Consider the following 19,799-nt stretch of genomic DNA (forward strand, 5'->3'; position numbering starts at 1 on the left):
TGTATAGATGTATATAGATGACACCCCTGTATATAGATGTATATAGATGACACCTCCTGTATATAGGTGACACCCCCTGTATATAGATGTATATAGATGGCACCCCCTGTATATAGATGGCACCCCCTGTATATAGATGACACCCCCTGTATATAGATGACACCCCCAGTATATAGATATATATAGATGACACCCCCTGTATATAGATGGCACCCCCTGTATATAGATGACACCTCCTGTATATAGACTGGGGGATTAAAGGAGCACCCCGACCCCTCCTATACATAGACTGGGGGATAGAGGAGCACCCCGACCCCTCCTATACATAGACTGGGGGATAGAGGAGCACCCCGACCCCTCCTATACATAGACTGGGGGATAGAGGAGCACCCCGACCCCTCCTATACATAGACTGGGGGATAGAGGAGCATGGTGACCAGTCTATATAGATGACACCCCCTGTATATAGATGTATATAGATGGCACCCCCTGTATATAGATGTATATAGATGACACCCCCTGTATATAGATGTATATACATGACAACCCCCTGTATATAGATGACACCCCCTCTATAAAGATGTATATAGATGACACCCCCTGTGTATAGATGTATATAGATGACACCTCCTGTATATAGATGACACCCCCTGTATATAGATGTATATAGATGACACCCCTGTATATAGATGTATATAGATGACACCCCCTGTATATAGATGACACCCCCTGTATATAGATGTATATAGATGACACCCCCTGTATATAGATGTATATAGATGACACCTCCTGTATATAGATAACACCCCCTGTATATAGATGTATATAGATGACACCCCCTGTATATAGATAACACCCCCTGTATATAGATGTATATAGATGACACCTCCTGTATATAGATAACACCCCCTGTATATAGATGTATATAGATGACACCCCCTGTATATAGATAACACCCCCTGTATATAGATGTATATAGATGACACCCCCTGTATATAGATATATATAGATGACACCCCCTGTATATAGATGTATATAGATGGCACCCCCTGTATATAGATGTATATAGATAACACCCCCTGTATATAGATGACACCTCCTGTATATAGATGACACCTTCTGTATGTAGATGTATATAGGTGACACCCCCTGTATATAGATGTATATAGATGACAGCCCCTGTATATAGATGTATATAGATGGCACCCCCTGTATATAGATGTATATAGGTGACACCCCCTGTATATAGATGACACCCCTTGTATGTAGATGTGTATAGATGACACCCCCTGTATATAGTTGTATATAGATGACACCCCCTGTATATAGATGTATACACATGCCAGCCCCGCCCCTCCCGGTGATGACGTCAGGGGGCGGGGTCCGGGTGGCGGGGCGGAGGCTCCGGTGCTCGGGATGCTGCTGCGGCCGGACAGGTGAGGAATCTCCGGCGGAGTCGATCATCGTGTTATTTTTTTTTTTTTTTTTTTTTTTTTTTGGGCGGAGGCTCCGTGTGTGTATCCGCCTGAGAGAGAGAGAATACCCGGATCTCCCCCGCCCGGGCCCCGCACAGCATGTGGTGGGGTATGTGGTGCTGTAGGGAGGGTGGTGGGGTATGTGGTGCTGTAGGGAGGGTGGTGGGGTATGTGGTGCTGTAGGGAGGGTGGTGGGGTATGTGGTGCTGTAGGGAGGGTGGTGGGGTATGTGGTGGGGTATGTGGTGCTGTTGGGAGGGTGGGGGGGGTATGTGGTGCTGTAGGGAGGGTGGTGGGGTATGTGGTGCTGTAGAGGGGCAGTAGGGAGGGTGGTGGGGTATGTGGTGCTGTAGAGGGGCAGTAGGGAGGATGGTGGGGTATGTGGTGCTGTAGGGAGGGTGGTGGGGTATGTGGTGCTGTAGGGGGGCAGTAGGGAGGGTGGTGGGGTATGTGGTGCTGTAGAGGGGCAGTAGGGAGGGTGGTGGGGTATGTGGTGCTGTAGAGGGGCAGTAGGGAGGATGGTGGGGTATGTGGTGCTGTAGGGAGGGCGGTGGGTATGTGGTGCTGTAGAGGGGCAGTAGGGAGGGCGGTGGGGTATGTGGTGCTGTAGAGGGGCAGTACGGAGGGTGGTGGGGTATGTGGTGCTGTAGAGGGGCAGTAGGGAGGGTGGTGGGGTATGTGGTGCTGTAGAGGGGCAGTAGGGAGGGTGGTGGGGTATGTGGTGCTGTAGGGAGGGTGGTGGGGTATGTGGTGCTGTAGGGAGGGTGGTGGGGTATGTGGTGCTGTAGGGAGGGTGGTGGGGTATGTGGTGCTGTAGGGAGGGTGGTGGGGTATGTGGTGCTGTAGGGAGGGTGGTGGGGTATGTGGTGCTGTAGAGGGGCAGTAGGGAGGGTGGTGGGGTATCTGGTGTTGTAGGGAGGGTGGTGGGGTATGTGGTGCTGTAGAGGGGCAGTAGGGAGGGTGGTGGGGTATGTGGTGCTGTAGAGGGGCAGTAGGGAGGATGGTGGGGTATGTGGTGCTGTAGGGAGGGTGGTGGGGTATGTGGTGCTGTAGAGGGGCAGTAGGGAGGGTGGTGGGGTATGTGGTACTGTAGAGGGGCAGTAGGGAGGGCGGTGGGGTATGTGGTGCTGTAGAGGGGCAGTACGGAGGGTGGTGGGGTATGTGGTGCTGTAGAGGGGCAGTAGGGAGGGTGGTGGGGTATGTGGTGCTGTAGGGAGGGTGGTGGGGTATGTGGTGCTGTAGAGGGGCAGTAGGGAGGGTGGTGGGGTATGTGGTGCTGTAGGGAGGGTGGTGGGGTATGTGGTGCTGTAGAGGGGTGGTGGGGTATGTGGTGCTGTAGAGGGGCAGTAGGGAGGGTGGTGGGGTATGTGGTGCTGTAGGGAGGGTGGTGGGGTATGTGGTGCTGTAGGGAGGGTGGTGGGGTATGTGGTGGGGTATGTGGTGCTGTAGGGAGGGTGGTGGGGTATGTGGTGCTGTAGGGAGGGTGGTGGGGTATGTGGTGCTGTAGAGGGGCAGTAGGGAGGGTGGTGGGGTATGTGGTGCTGTAGAGGGGCAGTAGGGAGGATGGTGGGGTATGTGGTGCTGTAGGGAGGGTGGTGGGGTATGTGGTGCTGTAGGGGGGCAGTAGGGAGGGTGGTGGGGTATGTGGTGCTGTAGAGGGGCAGTAGGGAGGGTGGTGGGGTATGTGGTGCTGTAGAGGGGCAGTAGGGAGGATGGTGGGGTATGTGGTGCTGTAGGGAGGGCGGTGGGGTATGTGGTGCTGTAGAGGGGCAGTAGGGAGGGCGGTGGGGTATGTGGTGCTGTAGAGGGGCAGTACGGAGGGTGGTGGGGTATGTGGTGCTGTAGAGGGGCAGTAGGGAGGGTGGTGGGGTATGTGGTGCTGTAGAGGGGCAGTAGGGAGGGTGGTGGGGTATGTGGTGCTGTAGGGAGGGTGGTGGGGTATGTGGTGCTGTAGGGAGGGTGGTGGGGTATGTGGTGCTGTAGGGAGGGTGGTGGGGTATGTGGTGCTGTAGGGAGGGTGGTGGGGTATGTGGTGCTGTAGGGAGGGTGGTGGGGTATGTGGTGCTGTAGAGGGGCAGTAGGGAGGGTGGTGGGGTATCTGGTGTTGTAGGGAGGGTGGTGGGGTATGTGGTGCTGTAGAGGGGCAGTAGGGAGGGTGGTGGGGTATGTGGTGCTGTAGAGGGGCAGTAGGGAGGATGGTGGGGTATGTGGTGCTGTAGGGAGGGTGGTGGGGTATGTGGTGCTGTAGAGGGGCAGTAGGGAGGGTGGTGGGGTATGTGGTGCTGTAGAGGGGCAGTAGGGAGGGTGGTGGGGTATGTGGTGCTGTAGGGAGGGTGGTGGGGCATGTGGTGGGGTATGTGGTGCTGTAGAGGGGCAGTAGGGAGGGTGGTGGGGTATGTGGTGCTGTAGAGGGGCAGTAGGGATGGTGGTGGGGTATGTGGTGCTGTAGAGGGGCAGTAGGGAGGGTGGTGGGGTATGTGGTGCTGTAGGGAGGGTGGTGGGGTATGTGGTGCTGTAGGGAGGGTGGTGGGGTATGTGGTGCTGTAGGGAGGGTGGTGGGGTATGTGGTGCTGTAGGGAGGGTGGTGGGGTATGTGGTGCTGTAGGGAGGGTGGTGGGGTATGTGGTGGGGTATGTGGTGGGGTATGTGGTGCTGTAGAGGGGCAGTAGGGAGGGTGGTGGGGTATGTGGTGCTGTAGAGGGGCAGTAGGGAGGGTGGTGGGGTATGTGGTGCTGTAGAGGGGCAGTAGGGAGGGTGGTGGGGTATGTGGTGCTGTAGAGGGGCAGTAGGGAGGGTGGTGGGGTATGTGGTGCTGTAGGGAGGGTGGTGGGGTATGTGGTGCTGTAGAGGGGCAGTTGGGAGGGTGGTGGGGTATGTGGTGCTGTAGAGGGGCAGTAGGGAGGGTGGTGGGGTATGTGGTGCTGTAGAGGGGCAGTAGGGAGGGTGGTGGGGTATCTGGTGCTGTAGAGGGGCAGTAGGGAGGGCGGTGGGGTATGTGGCGCTGTAGAGGGGCAGTACGGAGGGTGGTGGGGTATGTGGTGCTGTAGAGGGGCAGTAGGGAGGGTGGTGGGGTATGTGGTGCTGTAGAGGGGCAGTAGGGAGGATGGTGGGGTATGTGGTGCTCTAGGGAGGGTGGTGGGGTATGTGGTGCTGTAGGGAGGGTGGTGGGGTATGTGGTGCTGTAGAGGGGCAGTAGGGAGGATGGTGGGGTATGTGGTGCTGTAGAGGGGCAGTAGGGAGGGTGGTGGGGTATGTGGTACTGTAGAGGGGCAGTAGGGAGGGTGGTGGGGTATGTGGTGCTGTAGGGAGGGTGGTGGGGCATGTGGTGGGGTATGTGGTGCTGTAGAGGGGCAGTAGGGAGGGTGGTGGGGTATGTGGTGCTGTAGAGGGGCAGTTGGGAGGGTGGTGGGGTATGTGGTGCTGTAGGGAGGGTGGTGGGGTATGTGGTGCTGTAGGGGGGCAGTAGGGAGGGTGGTGGGGTATGTGGTGCTGTAGTGGGGCAGTAGGGAGGGTGGTGGGGTATGTGGTGCTGTAGAGGGGCAGTTGGGAGGGTGGTGGGGTATGTGGTGCTGTAGGGAGGGTGGTGGGGTATGTGGTGCTGTAGGGGGGCAGTAGGGAGGGTGGTGGGGTATGTGGTGCTGTAGTGGGGCAGTATGGAGGGTGGTGGGGTATGTGGTACTGTAAAGGGGCAGTAGGGAGGGTGGTGGGGTATGTGGTGCTGTAGGGAGGGTGGTGGGGCATGTGGTGCTGTAGAGGGGCAGTAGGGAGGGTGGTGGGGTATGTTGTGCTGTAGAGGGGCAGTAGGGAGGGTGGTGGGGTATCTGGTGCTGTAGGGAGTGTGGTGGGGTATGTGGTGCTGTAGAGGGGCAGTAGGGAGGGTGGTGGGGTATGTGGTGCTGTAGAGGGGCAGTAGGGAGGGTGGTGGGGTATGTGGTGCTGTAGGGAGGGTGGTGGGGTATGTGGTGCTGTTGGGAGGGTGGTGGGGTATGTGGTGCTGTAGGGAGGGTGGTGGGGTATGTGGTGCTGTAGGGAGGGTGGTGGGGTATGTGGTGCTGTAGGGAGGGTGGTGGGGTATGTGGTGCTGTAGAGGGGCAGTAGGGAGGGTGGTGGGGTATGTGGTGCTGTAGGGAGGGTGGTGGGGCATGTGGTGGGGTATGTGGTGCTGTAGAGGGGCAGTAGGGAGGGTGGTGGGGTATGTGGTGCTGTAGAGGGGCAGTAGGGAGGGTGGTGGGGTATGTGGTGCTGTAGAGGGGCAGTAGGGAGGGTGGTGGGGTATGTGGTGCTGTAGAGGGGCAGTAGGGAGGGTGGTGGGGTATGTGGTGCTGTAGAGGGGCAGTAGGGAGGGTGGTGGGGTATGTGGTGCTGTAGAGGGGCAGTAGGGAGGGTGGTGGGGTATGTGGTGCTGTAGGGAGGGTGGTGGGGTATGTGGTGCTGTAGGGAGGGTGGTGGGGTATGTGGTGCTGTAGGGAGGGTGGTGGGGTATGTGGTGCTGTAGGGAGGGTGGTGGGGTATGTGGTGCGGTAGGGAGGGTGGTGGGGTATGTGGTGCCTTAAAGGGGCAGTAGGGAGGGCGGTGGGGTATGTGGTGCTGTAGAGGGGCAGTAGGGAGGGCGGTGGGGTATGTGGTGCTGTAGAGGGGCAGTACGGAGGGTGGTGGGGTATGTGGTGCTGTAGAGGGGCAGTAGGGAGGGTGGTGGGGTATGTGGTGCTGTAGGGAGGGTGGTGGGGTATGTGGTGCTGTAGAGGGGCAGTAGGGAGGGTGGTGGGGTATGTGGTGCTGTACGGAGGGTGGTGGGGTATGTGGTGCTGTAGAGGGGTGGTGGGGTATGTGGTGCTGTAGAGGGGCAGTAGGGAGGGTGGTGGGGTATGTGGTGCTGTAGGGAGGGTGGTGGGGTATGTGGTGCTGTAGGGAGGGTGGTGGGGTATGTGGTGCTGTAGAGGGGTGGTGGGGTATCTGGTGCTGTAGAGGGGTATTACGGAGGGCGGTGGGGTATGTGGTGCTGTAAAGGGGCAGTAGGGAGGGTGGTGGGGTATGTGGTGCTGTAGAGGGCCAGTAGGGAGGGTGGTGGGGTATGTGGTACTGTAAAGGGGCAGTAGGGAGGGTGGTGGGGTATGTGGTGCTGTAGGGAGGGTGGTGGGGCATGTGGTGGGGTATGTGGTGCTGTAGAGGGGCAGTAGGGAGGGTGGTGGGGTATGTGGTGCTGTAGAGGGGCAGTAGGGAGGGTGGTGGGGTATGTGGTGCTGTAGGGAGGGTGGTGGGGTATGTGGTGCTGTAGGGAGGGTGGTGGGGTATGTGGTGCTGTAGGGAGGGTGGTGGGGTATGTGGTGCTGTAGGGAGGGTGGTGGGGTATGTGGTGCTGCAGAGGGGCAGTAGGGAGGGTGGTGGGGTATGTGGTGCTGTAGAGGGGGCAGTAGGGAGGGTGGTGGGGTATGTGGTGCTGTAGAGGGGCAGTAGGGAGGGTGGTGGGGTATGTGGTGCTGTAGAGGGGCAGTAGGGAGGGTGGTGGGGTATGTGGTGCTGTAGGGAGGGTGGTGGGGTATGTGGTGCTGTAGAGGGGCAGTTGGGAGGGTGGTGGGGTATGTGGTGCTGTAGGGAGGGTGGTGGGGTATGTGGTGCTGTAGAGGGGCAGTAGGGAGGGTGGTGGGGTATGTGGTGCTGTAGGGAGGGTGGTGGGGTATGTGGTGCTGTAGAGGGGCAGTAGGGAGGGTGGTGGGGTATGTGGTGCTGTAGGGAGGGTGGTGGGGCATGTGGTGGGGTATGTGGTGCTGTAGAGGGGCAGTAGGGAGGGTGGTGGGGTATGTGGTGCTGTAGAGGGGCAGTAGGGAGGGTGGTGGGGTATGTGGTGCTGTAGAGGGGCAGTAGGGAGGGTGGTGGGGTATGTGGTGCTGTAGAGGGGCAGTAGGGAGGGTGGTGGGGTATGTGGTGCTGTAGGGAGGGTGGTGGGGTATGTGGTGCTGTAGGGAGGGTGGTGGGGTATGTGGTGCTGTAGGGAGGGTGGTGGGGTATGTGGTGCTGTAGGGAGGGTGGTGGGGTATGTGGTGCTGCAGAGGGGCAGTAGGGAGGGTGGTGGGGTATGTGGTGCTGTAGAGGGGCATTAGGGAGGGTGGTGGGGTATCTGGTGCTGTAGGGAGGGTGGTGGGGTATGTGGTGCTGTAGAGGGGCAGTAGGGAGGGTGGTGGGCTATGTGGTGCTGTAGAGGGACAGTAGGGAGGGTGGTGGGGTATGTGGTGCTGTAGGGAGGGTGGTGGGGTATGTGGTGCTGTAGAGGGGCAGTAGGGAGGGTGGTGGGGTATGTGCTGCTGTACGGAGGGTGGTGGGGTATGTGGTGCTGTAGAGGGGTGGTGGGGTATGTGGTGCTGTAGAGGGGCAGTAGGGAGGGTGGTGGGGTATGTGGTGCTGTAGGGAGGGTGGTGGGGTATGTGGTGCTGTAGAGGGGTGGTGGGGTATCTGGTGCTGTAGAGGGGTATTACGGAGGGCGGTGGGGTATGTGGTGCTGTAAAGGGGCAGTAGGGAGGGTGGTGGGGTATGTGGTGCTGTAGAGGGGCAGTAGGGAGGGTGGTGGGGTATGTGGTGCTGTAGAGGGGCAGTAGGGAGGGTGGTGGGGTATGTGGTGCTGTAGGGAGGGTGGTGGTTTGTGGTGCTGTAGAGGGGCAGTAGGGAGGGTAGTGGGGTATTTGGTGCTGTAGGGAGGGTGGTGGGGTATGTGGTGCTGTAGAGGGGCAGTAGGGAGGGTGGTGGGGTATGTGGTGCTGTAGAGGGACAGTAGGGAGGGTGGTGGGGTATGTGGTGCTGTAGGGAGGGGTGGGTGGGGTATGTGGTGCTGTAGAGGGGCAGTAGGGAGGGTGGTGGGGTATGTGCTGCTGTACGGAGGGTGGTGGGGTATGTGGTGCTGTAGAGGGGTGGTGGGGTATGTGGTGCTGTAGAGGGGCAGTAGGGAGGGTGGTGGGGTATGTGGTGCTGTAGGGAGGGTGGTGGGGTATGTGGTGCTGTAGAGGGGTGGTGGGGTATCTGGTGCTGTAGAGGGGTGTTACGGAGGGCGGTGGGGTATGTGGTGCTGTAAAGGGGCAGTAGGGAGGGTGGTGGGGTATGTGGTGCTGTAGAGGGGCAGTAGGGAGGGTGGTGGGGTATGTGGTGCTGTAGAGGGACAGTAGGGAGGGTGGTGGGGTATGTGGTGCTGTAGGGAGGGTGGTGGGGTATGTGGTGCTGTAGAGGGGCAGTAGGGAGGGTGGTGGGGTATGTGCTGCTGTACGGAGGGTGGTGGGGTATGTGGTGCTGTAGAGGGGTGGTGGGGTATGTGGTGCTGTAGAGGGGCAGTAGGGAGGGTGGTGGGGTATGTGGTGCTGTAGGGAGGGTGGTGGGGTATGTGGTGCTGTAGAGGGGTGGTGGGGTATCTGGTGCTGTAGAGGGGTATTACGGAGGGCGGTGGGGTATGTGGTGCTGTAAAGGGGCAGTAGGGAGGGTGGTGGGGTATGTGGTGCTGTAGAGGGGCAGTAGGGAGGGTGGTGGGGTATGTGGTGCTGTAGAGGGGCAGTAGGGAGGGTGGTGGGGTATGTGGTGCTGTAGAGAGGGTGGTGGTTTATGTGGTGCTGTAGAGGGGCAGTAGGGAGGGTGGTGGGGTATCTGGTGCTGTAGGGAGGGTGGTGGGGTATCTGGTGCTGTAGAGGGGCAGTAGGGAGGGTGGTGGGGTATGTGGTGCTGTAGAGGGGTGGTGGGGTATCTGGTGCTGTAGAGGGGTATTACGGAGGGCGGTGGGGTATGTGGTGCTGTAAAGGGGCAGTAGGGAGGGTGGTGGGGTATGTGGTGCTGTAGAGGGGCAGTACGGAGGGTGGTGGGGTATGTGGTGCTGTAGAGGGGTGGTGGGGTATGTGGTGCTGTAGAGGGGCAGTAGGGAGGGTGGTGGGGTATGTGGTGCTGTAGGGAGGGTGGTGGGGTATGTGGTGCTGTAGGGAGGGTGGTGGGGTATGTGGTGCTGTAGGGAGGGTGGTGGGGTATGTAGTGCTGTAGAGGGGCAGTAGGGAGGGTGGTGGGGTATGTGGTGCTGTAGGGAGGGTGGTGGGGTATGTGGTGCTGTAGGGGAGGGTGGTGGGGTATGTGGTGCGGTAGGGAGGGTGGTGGGGTATGTGGTGCCTTAAAGGGGCAGTAGGGAGGGCGGTGGGGTATGTGGTGCTGTAGAGGGGCAGTAGGGAGGGCGGTGGGGTATGTGGTGCTGTAGAGGGGCAGTACGGAGGGTGGTGGGGTATGTGGTGCTGTAGAGGGGCAGTAGGGAGGGTGGTGGGGTATGTGGTGCTGTAGAGGGGCAGTAGGGAGGGTGGTGGGGTATGTGGTGTTGTAGGGAGGGTGGTGGGGTATGTGGTGCTGTAGGGAGGGTGGTGGGGTATGTGGTGCTGTAGAGGGGCAGTAGGGAGGGTGGAGGTCACCGGAGCCAGCCTCCATCAGTAAGGGCGGAGGTCACCAGAGCCAGCCTCTATCCCCCACCCTGGTGACTGTATATACCCTTGCAGGAGGCTGGCCCATCCCTCTCCTGCCCCCACATTGGTGACTGTATATACCCCTGCAGGAGGCTGGCCCATCCCTCTCTTGCCCCCACCTTGGTGACTGTATATACCCCTGCAGGAGGCTGGCCCATCCCTCTCTTGCCCCCACCTTGGTGACTGTATATACCCCTGCAGGAGGCTGGCCCATCCCTCTCTTGCCCCCACCTTGGTGACTGTATATACCTGTTTCTCTTTACGTGTATTTTCAGGTTACGATATGGACAACCTGCTGGGGTCGTCCTCTTCTGTGGAGCCCCCGAGTAATGTGACCGATCATTGTTATAGTGCCCGCTCACACAGCACTGTTCCTCAAGGGTTGCCCTTCGGAGGGGTTCCTACCGTCCTCGCAATCAACTTCTTGGTGTGGCTGGTAAGACTGACCATGAACTAGGGTTATGTCAGTGAGGGGTGTGGTGGTAGTGTCAGTGGGACGTGGATAGGGTATTGTCAGTGGGCGGTACTAGCGGGTGGTGGGTAGGGGTGTGTCAGTGGGCGGTGGGTAGGGGTGTGTCAGTGGGTGGTGTGGTGGCTAGGGGTGTGTCAGTGGGTGGGGTGGTGACTAGGGGTGTGTCATTGGGTGGTTTGGTGGCTAGGGGTGTGTCAGTGGGTGGTGTGGTGGCTAGGGGTGTGTCAGTGGGTGGTGTGCTGGCTAGGGGTGTGTCAGTGGGTATTGTGGTGGCTAGGGGTGTGTCAGTGGGTTGTGGGGTGGGTAGGTGTGTCTGGGTGGCGGGTAGGGGTGTGTCAGTGGGTGATGTGGTGGGTAGGTGTGTCAGTGTGTGGCGGGTAGGGATGTGTCAGTGAGTGGTTTGGTGGGTAGGGGTGTGTCAGTGGTTGGTTTGGTGGGTAGGGGTGTGTCAGTGGGTGGTGGGGTGTGAGGTCTATGTAATAATGGAAGCTGATCTGATTCCAGCTCCTGTTGCTTGTCTTCTCGTGTCTGAGGAAAGCGGCCTGGGATTACGGGCGTCTGGCGCTCCTGATAGATAATGACAGGTGAGCCCGCCATACATAACATGCTGAACCATGACCAGGGACTTCCTCGTGTACACTTACTGACCTCTGAACTTTCTCCCCAGCCTGGCCATGCAACGCAGATGGACATCATACAAGTAATGGTTGACTAAAGTCAATGAGGTGGTGGTGGAGGGTCGGCGCAGGGTCTCCTGGTGGAGGGTCGGCGCAGGGTCTCCTGGTGGAGGGTCATCGCAGGGTCTCCTGGGGGAGGGTCGGCGCCGGGTCTCCTGGGGGAGGGTCGGCGCCGGGTCTCCTGGCGGAGGGTCGGCGCCAGGTCTCCTGGCGGAGGGTCGGCACCGGGTCTCCTGGCGGAGGGTCGGCGCCGGGTCTCCTGGCGGAGGGTCGGCGCCGGGTCTCCTGGCGGAGGGTCGGCGCCGGGTCTCCTGGCGGAGGGTCGGCGCCGGGTCTCCTGGCGGAGGGTCGGCGCCGGGTCTCCTGGCGGAGGGTCGGTGCAGGGTCGGCACCGGGGCTCCTGGCGGAGTGTCGGTGCAGGGTCGCCCCATGGTCTCCTGGCGGAGGGTCGGCGCCGGGTCTCCTGGCGGAGGGTCGGCGCCGGGTCTCCTGGCGGAGGGTCGGCGCCGGGTCTCCTGGCGGAGGGTCGGCGCCGGGTCTCCTGGCGGAGGGTCGGCGCCGGGTCTCCTGGCGGAGGGTCGGCACCGGGGCTCCTGGCGGAGGGTCGGTGCAGGGTCGCCCCATGGTCTCCTGGCGGAGTGTCGGTGCAGGGTCGCCCCATGGTCTCCTGGCGGAGTGTCGGTGCAGGGTCGCCGCATGGTCTCCTGGCGGAGAGTCGGTGCAGGGTCTCCTGGTGAAGGTGCAGAAAGAGGTTCAACAGTCAGTTCATCATCTGGATGTCTCTTTATGCCTGTGTTTGTCTCTGTTGTGCAGCCTGACCTCTCTTTTCTATGGAGAGCCCAGTGACAAGGAGAAGTCACCCTGTGAGACGAGCCCCTCCGACCTGAACAGGAAAGACCTGGTAAGTGAGAGTAGACCCTGACATTGCACTGAGCAATGCAGTGGGCTGATGGGAAGGTATATTGGTGTGTCAGTGTGGGGTGTTACGTGTATAGTGGTGTGTCAGTGTGGGGTGTTACGTGTATAGTGGTGTGTTAGTGTGGGGTGTTACATGTATAGTGGTGTGTCTGTGTGGGGTGTTACATGTATAGTGGTGTGTCTGTGTGGGGGTGTTAAATATATAGTGGTGTGTCTGTGTGGGGGTGTTACATATATAGTGGTGTGTCAGTGTGGGGTGTTACATGTATAGTGGGGTGTTAGTGTGGGGGTGTTACATATATAGTGGGGTGTTAGTGTGGGGTGTTACATATATAGTGGTGTGTCAGTGTGGGGGTGTTACATATATAGTGGTGTGTCAGTGTGGGGTGTTACGTGTATAGTGGTGTGTCAGTGTGGGGTGTTACGTGTATAGTGGGGTGTTAGTGTGGGGTGTTACATGTATAGTGGTGTGTCAGTGTGGGGTGTTACATGTATAGTGGTGTATCTGTGTGGGGGTGTTACATGTATAGTGGTGTGTCTGTGTGGGGGTGTTACATGTATAGTGGTGTGTCTGTGTGGGGGTGTTACATGTATAGTGGTGTGGGGGTGTTACATGTATAGTGATGTGTTAGTGTGGGGGTGTTACGTGTATAGTGGTGTGTCAGTGTGGGGTGTTACACATATAGTGGTGTGTAAGAGTAGTGTAGTATAAATGTACTGTATGTGTAGGTGTACAATTCGTGTAGGTGTAGTGTATGTATACAGTATGTGTAGGTGTAGTGTAGGTATACAGTATATGTAGGTGTAGTGTAGGAATACAGGATGTGTAGGTGTAGTGTAGGTATACAGTATGTGTAGGTGTAGTGTAGGTATACAGTATATGTGGGTGTAGTGTATGTATACAGTATATGTAGGTGTAGTGTAGGTATACAGTAGGTGTAGGTGTAGAGTAGGTATACAGTATATGTAGGTGTAGTGTAGGTATACGGTATATGTAGGTGTAGTGTAGGTATACGGTATATGTAGGTGTAGTGTAGGTATACAGTATATGTAGGTGTAGTGTAGGTATGCGGTATATGTAGGTTTAGTGTAGGTATGCGGTATATGTAGGTTTAGTGTAGGTATACAGCATATGTAGGTGTAGTGTAGGTATACAGGATATGTAGGTGTAGTGTAGGTATACAGTATATGTGGGTGTAGTGTAGGTATACAGGATATGTAGGTGTAGTGTAGGTATACAGTATATGTGGGTGTAGTGTATGTATACAGTATATGTAGGTGTAGTGTAGGTATACAGTAGGTGTAGGTGTAGAGTAGGTATACAGTATGTGTAGGTGTAGTGTAGGTATACGGTATATGTAGGTGTAGTGTAGGTATACAGGATATGTAGGTGTAGTGTAGGTATACAGGATATGTAGGTGTAGTGTAGGTATACAGTATATGTAGGTGTAGTGTAGGTATACAGGATATGTAGTGTAGGTATACAGGATATGTAGGTGTAGTGTAGGTATATAGTATATGTAGGTGTAGTGTAGGTATACAGTATGTGTAGGTGTAGGTATACAGTATATGTAGGTGTAGTGTAGGTATACAGTATGTGTAGGTGTAGGTATACAGTATATGTAGGTGTAGTGTAGGTATACAGGATATGTAGTGTAGGTATACAGTATATGTAGGTGTAGTGTAGGTATACAGTATATGTAGGTGTAGTGTAGGTATACAGGATATGTAGGTGTAGTGTAGGTATACAGTAGGTGTAGGTGTAGAGTAGGTATACAGGATATGTAGTGTAGGTATACAGTATATGTAGGTATAGTGTAGGTATACAGTATATGTAGGTGTAGTGTAGGTATACAGGATATGTAGGTGTAGTGTAGGTATACAGGATATGTAGTGTAGGTATACAGGATATGTAGGTGTAGTGTAGGTATACAGTATATGTAGGTGTAGTGTAGGTATACAGGATGTGTAGGTGTAGTGTAGGTATACAGGATGTGTAGGTGTAGTGTAGGTATACAGGATATGTAGGTGTAGTGTAGGTATACAGGATATGTAGTGTAGGTATACAGGATATGTAGGTGTAGTGTAGGTATACAGGATATGTAGTGTAGGTATACAGGATATGTAGGTGTAGTGTAGGTATACAGGATATGTAGGTGTAGTGTAGGTATACAGTATATGTAGGTGTAGTGTAGGTATACAGGATATGTAGGTATAGTGTAGGTATACAGGATATGTAGTGTAGTGTAGGTATACTGTATATGTAGGTGTAGTGTATGTATACAGTATATGTAGGTGTAGTGTAGGTATACAGGATATGTAGGTGTAGTGTAGGTATACAGGATATGTAGTGTAGGTATACAGGATATGTATGTGGACCATGCACTGTGAATGTGATCCTATGTCTCTTCTCTTTTAGGGTTTCTGCTCCTGGCTAAGCTCCATTTATCAAATGAAGTAAGAACTGTTTGGGGGTGGATAGCAGTGGTATAGTGAGGAGGATGGGGGGTGGATGGTGGTGGTATAGTGAGGAGGATGGGGGGTGATGGCGGTGGTATAGTGAGGAGGATGGGGGGTGGATGGTGGTGGTATAGTGAGGAGGATGGGGGGTGGATAGCAGTGGTATAGTGAGGAGGATGGGGGGTGGATAGCAGTGGTATAGTGAGGAGGATGGGGGGTGGATAGCAGTGGTATAGTGAGGAGGATGGGGGTGGATAGCAGTGGTATAGTGAGGAGGATGGGGGGTGGATGGTGGTGGTATAGTGAGGAGGATGGGGGGTGGATGGTGGTGGTATAGTGAGGAGGATGGGGGGTGGATGGTGGTGGTATAGTGAGGAGGATGGGGGGTGGATAGCAGTGGTATAGTGAGGAGGATGGGGGGTGATGGCGGTGGTATAGTGAGGTGGATGGTGGTGGTATAGTGAGGAGGATGGCGGTGGTACCAGGTTTCCTGAGCTGTCATTGCCCTCACAGGGATGAGGAGATCCAGAGTAAGTGTGGGGTGGACGCCATCACGTATCTGTCATATCAGCGCCATCTGCTTGTGCTGCTGCTCCTCGTCTGCGTACTCTCCGTATCCATCATATTACCTGTCAACTTCTCTGGAGATCTTTTAGGTGAGTTTCCCGTTTCCCCTGTGATGGCCCTTCCTTTATTACCCCTTAACTATATCCCAGTGTCTGTGCACCTACAGGTGACGGTCCGGCCCAGTTTGGACGCACTACAATTGTCAATGTTCCTATACAGTGAGTATTGGGTGTGTGGGGTGTGAGGGGCCACAGCTGGTGCTGACCACTCCCCGCTCTGTCCTCAGGGACCGCTTCCTGTGGCTCCACAGTGTATTTGCGCTCATCTACTTCCTGCTGACTGTCCTGTGTATGCGCCATCACTCGGCCTCCTTACACTACCGAGAAGATGACAAGGTGAGAAGCATGGACCCCTGAGCCCACCCCAAACGCCACAGATTTAGACCCCTTTCACCTTCTTACCTCCCTCACGTGAGGGGTGTCCTGTAGGAATCACCTTATCTCTCTTTTCTGCTTGTGTCTCCAGGTTGCTCGTACCCTCATGGTGACGCACATTCCTGGAGAGATCTCTGACCCTTCACTCATCACCAAACACTTCCAGTGAGTACAAATGAGTCCTGAACCCCCACTTAAAGGGAACCTGTCACCCCCCGTACCGGGGTGACAGGCTCCCGACCCCCCGTTAGAGCCCCATATACTCACCTAATCCCGCCAGGTCCCGCTTCTGGATCCGGTCGGGTGATGAAGATCTCAGCCGCTGCAGCCCGGCGCGCGCTGAGAGATGAGTCCAACACCCATAGAGAATGACAGGAGAGTCCAGCGCTCCGTCATTCTCTATGAGCGTTGGACTCATCTCTCAGTGCGGGATTAGGTGAGTATATGGGGCTCTAACGGGGGGTCGGGAGCCTGTCACCCTGGCACGGGGGGTGACAGGTTCCCTTTAATGGCTGCATAAGACAGGGGTGTATGGTCGGGAGGCCTGTATTTGGGCAGTGTAAGTTCACAGAGGCCTGAAGTTAGGGAGTGTATGGTCAGGGAGGCCTGTAGTTAGGGAGTGTATGGTCAGGGAGGCCTGTAGTTAGGGAGTGTATGGTCAGGGAGGCCTGTAGTTAGGGAGTGTGTGGTCGGGGAGGTCTGTAGTTAGGGAGTTTATGGTTGGTGAGGCCTGTAGTTGACGAGTGTATGGTTGGTGAGGCCTGTAGTTAGGAAGTGTATGGTTGGTGTGGCCTGTAGTTAGGGAGTGTATGGTTGGTGAGGCCTGTAGTTGACGAGTGTATGGTTGGTGAGGCCTGTAGTTAGGGAGTTTATGGTTGGTGAGGCCTGTAGTTAGGGAGTTTATGGTTGGTGAGGCCTGTAGTTGACGAGTGTATGGTTGGTGAGGCCTGTAGTTACGGAGTGTATGGTTGGTGAGGCCTGTAGTTAGGGAGTGTATGGTTGGTGAGGCCTGTAGTTGACGAGTGTATGGTTGGTGAGGCCTGTAGTTGACGAGTGTATGGTTGGTGAGGCCTGTAGTTAGGGAGTTTATGGTTGGTGAGGCCTGTAGTTAGGGAGTTTATGGTTGGTGAGGCCTGTAGTTAGGGAGTTTATGGTTGGTGAGGCCTGTAGTTGACGAGTGTATGGTTGGTGAGGCCTGTAGTTACGGAGTGTATGGTTGGTGAGGCCTGTAGTTAGGGAGTGTATGGTTGGTGAGGCCTGTAGTTGACGAGTGTATGGTTGGTGAGGCCTGTAGTTGACGAGTGTATGGTCAGGGAGGTCTGTATTTGGAAAGCATTTAGTCGAGAAAGCCTTTAGTTTTGGGAATATTGTTGTTAGGGAGTGTATGGTCAGGAAGGCCTGTAGTCGAGGAAGCCTTTAGTTTGAGAGACCTCTAGTCTTAGAGTGTATGGTTGGGAAAGCCTGTAGTTGGGGAGTGTATGGTCAAGGAGTCCTTTAGTTTGGGAGAGTATTGTCAGGGAGGCGTCGGGGAGTGTATGGTGAGGGAGGCCTGTAGTTTAAGAGTGTATGGTCAGGGACGCCTGTAGCTGGGGAGTGTATAGTCAGGGAGGCCTGTAGGTAGAAAGTGTATTGTTGGCAAGGCCTATACTTGGCGAGTGTTTGGTCGGGGAGACCTGTTGTTAGGGAGTGTATGGTCAGAAGGCCTGTACCTGGGGAATGTATGGTTGGCAAGGCATGTAGATGGGGAGTTTATAGGCAGAGAGGCCTGTAATTGGGGGAGGTCTGTAAATAGGGAGCGTATGATCAGGTAGGTTTGTGGTTGGGGAAGCCTTTAGTTTAGAAGTGTTGGGGAGTGTATGGTTTATGAGGCCTATAGTTGGGGAGTGTATGGTGGTTGAGGTTTGTAGTTGGGGAAGCCTGTAGTGGGAGAGTGTATGTTCAAGAAGGCCTGTAGTTGGCAAGGTCTGCAGTTGGGGAGTGTTTGGATGGCGAGGCCTATAGTTGGGGATTGTATGGTCTGGAATGTTTGTAGTTGGGGAACGTTTGGTCCTGTAGTTGGGGAGTGTATGGCCTGGAAAGCCTGTAGTTAGAGAATGTTTGGTTGGGGAGGCCTGAAGCTGGGGAATGTATGGTTAGGGATGCCTGTAGATTAGGAGCATATGGTCGGGGGTGCCTGTAGTTTGGGTGTGTATGGTCGGGTAGGCCTATAGTTGAGGGGTTTATGGTTGCACCTGTAGTTGGGGAGTGTATGGGTGGGGAGGGCTGTAGTTGGTCAGTGTATAGTCAGGAAGGCCTGTAGTTAGGGAGTGAATGTTTGGGAAGGCCTGTAGTTAGGGAGTGAATGTTTGGGAAGGCCTGTAGTTAGGGAGTGAATGTTTGGGGAGGCCTGTAGTTGGGCAGTGTATAGTCTGGAATACCTATAGTTAGGGAGGGCTGTAGTTGGGCAGTGTATAGTCAGAAAGGCCTGTAGTTTGGCAGTGTATAGTCAAGAAGGCCTATAGTTGGGGAGTGTATAGTTGGAAAGGCCTGTTGTTGGGGAGTGTATGTTTGGGGAGGTCTGTAGTTGGGCAGTGTATAGTCAGGAAGGCCTGTAGTTAAGGATTGTATGGTCGGGAAGGCCTGTAGTTGGGGAGTGTACAGTCGGGAAGGCATGTAGTTCGGGAGTGTTTGGTCGGTGAGGCCTGTAGTTGAGGAGTGTATGCTCAGGAAGGCCTGTAGTTGGGGAGTGTATGCTCGGGGAGGCCTGTAGTTGGGGAGTGTATGGTCAGGAAGACCTGTAGTTGGGCAGTGTATGGTCGAGGAGGCCTGTAGTTGGGGAGTGTATGCTCGGGGAAGCCTGTAGTTAAGGAGTGTATGGTCGGGAAGGTGTGTAGTTGGGGAGTGCATGGTCGGGGAGGCCTGTAGTTGGGGATTGTACAGTCGGGAAGGCATATAGTTGGGGTGTGTATGGTCGGAGAGGCCTGTAGTTGGGGAGTGTATGGTCGGGGAGGCCTGTAGTTGAGGGGTGCATGGTCAGGGAGGCCTGTAGTTGAGGGGTGCATGGTCAGGGAGGCCTGTAGTTGGGGAGTGTATGGTCAGGGAGGCCTGTAGTTAAGGAGTGCATGGTTGGGGAGGCCTGTAGTTGTGGAGTGTATGGTCGGGGAGGCCTGTAGTTGGAGAGTGCATGGTTGGGGAGGCCTGTAGATAAGGAGTGTATGGTCGGGGAGGCCTATAGTTAAGGAGTGCATGGTCGGGGAGGCCTGTAGTTGGGGAGTGTATGGTAGGGGAGGCCTGACGTAAGTTTTTACCATCTTTCTGTTGTGCAGTGAGGCGTATCCCAGCTGCACCGTCACTGACGTCCAGTTCAGCTATGATGTCCGCAGACTGATGAAGCTGGACACAGAAAGGTAAGTGGACGTCGGTGAGGTGAGAGGTTAGGTGAAGCCATCATCTGGTTAGAGAACATATGCACAGGGGCGTCACTCCCATTCGATGAGAAGACTGAACGAAAACATCTGCTTGTATAATGGCAATCTTTTCCCACATAGACATGCAGACTGTCACCCGTACATACACACTCGCCTCTATAGACACTCACAGACACACACACACACACACTTGCCTCTATAGACACTCAGACACACACGCACACACACACACACACTCGCCTCTATAGACACTCACAGACACACACACACACTCGCCTCTATAGACACTCACAGACACACACACACACACACACACACACACACACTCGCCTCTATAGACACTCACAGACAGACACACACACACGCCTCTATAGACTTGTACACACAGAGACTCGCCAGTACACGCATTGTTTACAGTATGCAACCATCCTGGATTTGATGGCCATGGAGGATGTACAGGTTGCCCTACTCCCCACATTCTTTCTTTGCCCTGTTACCCCTCACCACGTCCATCCTTGCCCCATGTCCCCCTCCCCCCCCCCCCCCTTCTCAGTTGATTACTTCTCTTTTTAGGCGTCGCGCTATGAACGGTCGTCTGTATTTTGCTGGAAGATCTCAAAAAGAAGGAAGAATTCTGATTAAAACTCACCCGTGTGCCCGGCTGTGCCCATGTGACTGCTGCGGCTTCCAGAAGGTAAGAGGTGCCCCTGTACTGTGCCCGAGGGCCACACAATGTCCCATACTGTATATATCTAAAACTTTACCCTCTGCCCCTCTCCTTACCCTCTCTCCCCTGTGCTCCTCTCCATACCCCCTCTTTCTTCTCTGCCCCTCCCCTTACCCCCTCTCTCTCTCCTGTGCCCTTCGCCTTCCCCTCTCTCTCCTGTGCCCCTCCCCTTCCCCTCTCTCTCTCCTGTGCCCC

At 55.6% G+C, this 19,799-nt stretch overlaps 1 protein-coding gene across 4 annotated transcripts in view; it reads left to right on the plus strand.

Moving 5' to 3' along the window:
• The first annotated feature begins 1,356 nt into the window (after positions 1 to 1,356).
• The window catches only part of TMEM63C (transmembrane protein 63C), a 35,071-nt gene continuing 16,628 nt past the window's right edge, over positions 1,357 to 19,799 (plus strand). For 2 of the 4 annotated variants that reach the window (XM_069950311.1, XM_069950314.1), the window contains exons 1-12: positions 1,357 to 1,436; positions 10,218 to 10,378; positions 10,919 to 10,998; positions 11,082 to 11,114; positions 11,905 to 11,992; positions 14,429 to 14,466; positions 14,983 to 15,125; positions 15,203 to 15,254; positions 15,323 to 15,431; positions 15,562 to 15,635; positions 18,776 to 18,856; positions 19,451 to 19,571. In XM_069950311.1, coding sequence (XP_069806412.1) covers positions 1,364 to 1,436; positions 10,218 to 10,378; positions 10,919 to 10,998; positions 11,082 to 11,114; positions 11,905 to 11,992; positions 14,429 to 14,466; positions 14,983 to 15,125; positions 15,203 to 15,254; positions 15,323 to 15,431; positions 15,562 to 15,635; positions 18,776 to 18,856; positions 19,451 to 19,571 — 1,053 coding nt within the window. In that variant the 5' untranslated portion in view covers positions 1,357 to 1,363. Of the gene's footprint in view, positions 1,437 to 1,491; positions 1,585 to 10,217; positions 10,379 to 10,918; positions 10,999 to 11,081; positions 11,115 to 11,904; positions 11,993 to 14,428; positions 14,467 to 14,982; positions 15,126 to 15,202; positions 15,255 to 15,322; positions 15,432 to 15,561; positions 15,636 to 18,775; positions 18,857 to 19,450; positions 19,572 to 19,799 lie in introns of those variants that run through there. The other 2 variants (XM_069950313.1, XM_069950312.1) reach the window with 2 other exon arrangements.

This window comes from Dendropsophus ebraccatus, chromosome 13 (genome assembly GCF_027789765.1).
Source record: "Dendropsophus ebraccatus isolate aDenEbr1 chromosome 13, aDenEbr1.pat, whole genome shotgun sequence".
Taxonomy (NCBI): Eukaryota; Metazoa; Chordata; class Amphibia; order Anura; family Hylidae; genus Dendropsophus; species Dendropsophus ebraccatus.